The sequence below is a fragment of the Ictalurus punctatus genome, chromosome 9 (genome assembly GCF_001660625.3).
Source record: "Ictalurus punctatus breed USDA103 chromosome 9, Coco_2.0, whole genome shotgun sequence".
Lineage (NCBI taxonomy): Eukaryota > Metazoa > Chordata > Actinopteri > Siluriformes > Ictaluridae > Ictalurus > Ictalurus punctatus.
Genome location: NC_030424.2, coordinates 26,710,001 through 26,712,500, shown reverse-complemented (window position 1 = coordinate 26,712,500; position 2,500 = coordinate 26,710,001). Strand labels below are relative to the sequence as shown.

The 2,500-nt window shown below is 39.3% G+C and overlaps 1 protein-coding gene across 2 annotated transcripts in view; it reads right to left on the bottom strand.

The window, feature by feature from the left end:
- Nucleotides 1-2,500, bottom strand: part of ehbp1 (EH domain binding protein 1) — a 163,703-nt gene that overhangs the window by 138,182 nt on the left and 23,021 nt on the right. Inside the window, exon 3 of one of the 2 annotated variants that reach the window (XM_053682914.1) lies at nucleotides 1,861-1,918. The exons of the other annotated variant lie outside the window; for it this stretch is intronic. Within the exon in view, the coding sequence (XP_053538889.1) occupies nucleotides 1,861-1,918 (58 nt within the window). The remainder of the gene's footprint in view (nucleotides 1-1,860; nucleotides 1,919-2,500) is intronic. 2 annotated transcript variants of the gene reach the window in all.

The window sequence follows — 2,500 nt, the reverse complement described above, 5'->3', positions numbered from 1 at the left end:
CAGGAGCCACGCCTCCCACCAGATCCCGGCCAGGTGCGCTCTCCTGGACTCCCGGCCACAGATGGCTGCGGTATCGTCGGTATTCAGACTCATGATCTCTGGACAACAGAGCAAACGCTTTTCTGTTGCACCGCTCCAGAGTCCCATATCAGCTTAATACTGCTCCTGCTTAGACTCAGGGGAAAAAAGTGTGTGTTTTATGGTATGTTCTGCTTTTCCGTCAGTTAAGTCGACTGAATTGTCCGACCTTCCAAAGACTCCTCTATCTTCACGTAAGCTCATTAAAAAAAAATCTCAGAGTGGAATTCCCTTACTGGGAGAATGGAGAGAGAGGAAGGAGAGAGATAGAGAGAGAGAGAGAGAGTGTATAATAAATGATGCCAGACATCACAGTTGGTTAAAGCTGAAATGCAGTGAAATAAGGAATATGGCTGAAATTAGGGCCTGGGCAATTAGGGCCTGGGCAATATGATGAAAATATCTCATCACCATACATGATGAGATATTTGTGGATTAAAAAATAAGCTATCATAAGTAACGTTATTAACAAATCCGTAATACATTTCTTTTTATATTAAAATACCATGTTTAACGTACTACTACTATGACCAAACATGTCTGAAAAATAAATAAATAAACAAACAAACAAACTGTATGAACTCTAATAATATATATTTCATAAAATGACACATTAAAGTTTTACCATCGAATCAACTGCATGACTTCAGAGTTACGACATCTGCTCGTTTTAATCGAAAAACAATACACTGACATTTCAGTCAAGACAATGGATTACTTTTAGAGATGCACCGGTTAAACCCTGCCGATCAAAAGAGGGCGGGAAAACACATGGACGTCGTGGAACGATGATAAAACTGCATCTCGGCACTGATCAAATCTTACACCGGAACTGAGCGGCGGTGGAGCGGGAGTTTCGGCGTCGGGTCAAATTATTTTGAACCCCCGCGCTTGTTCGAGCTGAATTAAAGCGCCAGTACACCGCGGAAAGATTCCAATGAAGGTGAGTTGACAAAAAAAAATGATATAACGCACAGAATATATTTGTAGAGTAGTATATTTCATATCCAGTGCATGTTAATATATAAAAAAGTTGATATTATATATGACCAGTTTGATGTTCAGTGATGAGGTAGAAATGCTCGTGTTTGTGGAGAGTGAATGTGAGACTAACAGGTGTGGGGTTTTTTTTAGAAATCAGTCGATGTTAATATGAATGAATAACATTCAATGAGTTAATAATCTTACGTTAATCTTCAGAATTGAGTTCATGCGTTAATGTTAATTACAGTAATGTGTTAATGTTGATGAGACCAGTTACTGTCAAACAACTTGTTGAAATGGAGAGAATAAAGTCTTTATTTGCATTTCCTTCAGAATTCTTTTAAATGAATTATTATTTATTTAAATTTAAATAAAAGGCAGAACTTAATCGGTATCGGCCGATATACATCACTCTGAATAATCGCTTACCGGTATCGGCTACGGGATTTAATATCGGTGCATCTCTAATCACTTTAATTAGAATTTTTGAAAGCGTATAAACTTTCGGAGTACGATGTTGTGTTGTACTATCGTGACATAGTTTAATCACAGTATAGACATTATATCATCGTATTTGGCCAGCCCTAGCTGAAATACACTCAAACAAACCCTCACGCCTCATCGGACCGATTTCTAAACGAAAGAATTACTCGGTTTGATTGATTTCTAAAGCTCGACAGAAATCCGTAACAGAAGGGAAACAAGACTCCAAAGGGAACCCGTCATCTTCTGGGATGATGAGATTATACGCGAATACAAACCGGAAGTTAAGATGGGCACTACACGGGTTCTACACACCTTGGAGGATTTCCGTCGACTCCTGCGAGTCCACACCACCACAAGTTTGTCTGGCTGCCTGAAAGGAAAAGAAAACAAAAACAAAGGAGAAAGTCAGAAGGCGAAAATAAAAACGTAATAACGCTTATAGGCTTTAGACTTCGAGCTTCACGACATTCCAGCACATTTTGTGCCATTTTGAAACAACTCGGACGCATACACGTGTGTATTCACTCCCATAGAAACAGCACTGATTACCACAGTACCCGTGATACGTTATCGATTTTTTTATTTTTTTTTTAAATGACTGATTGATTAAAACAAGTAGCTTAACTGGCGTCAGGATACATTGTAATTACATCATTATCTCCGACTAGACGCAAATCAGGCCATCTTAAACGTATTTTTTTTTGAGAACGCAAAATAAAGGAAGTTCAAACCACCGTATTCAATTTGATGGGCTAAAGTTTCGTAACATTACTTTAATTACTTAATAAAATCAAACCGTGCACGGTCGACGTATGCTTGGTACAGCTCGAGCCGCATCAGCACGACCTGATCTGTGCCCCCTGCCCGATCTGCGCCGTGGATACAGCAGTGTGTTTACGCCTTGAAGTTCAACGTGGAAAACAAACACGGTCTTTCTGAAACGTTCTTTTAA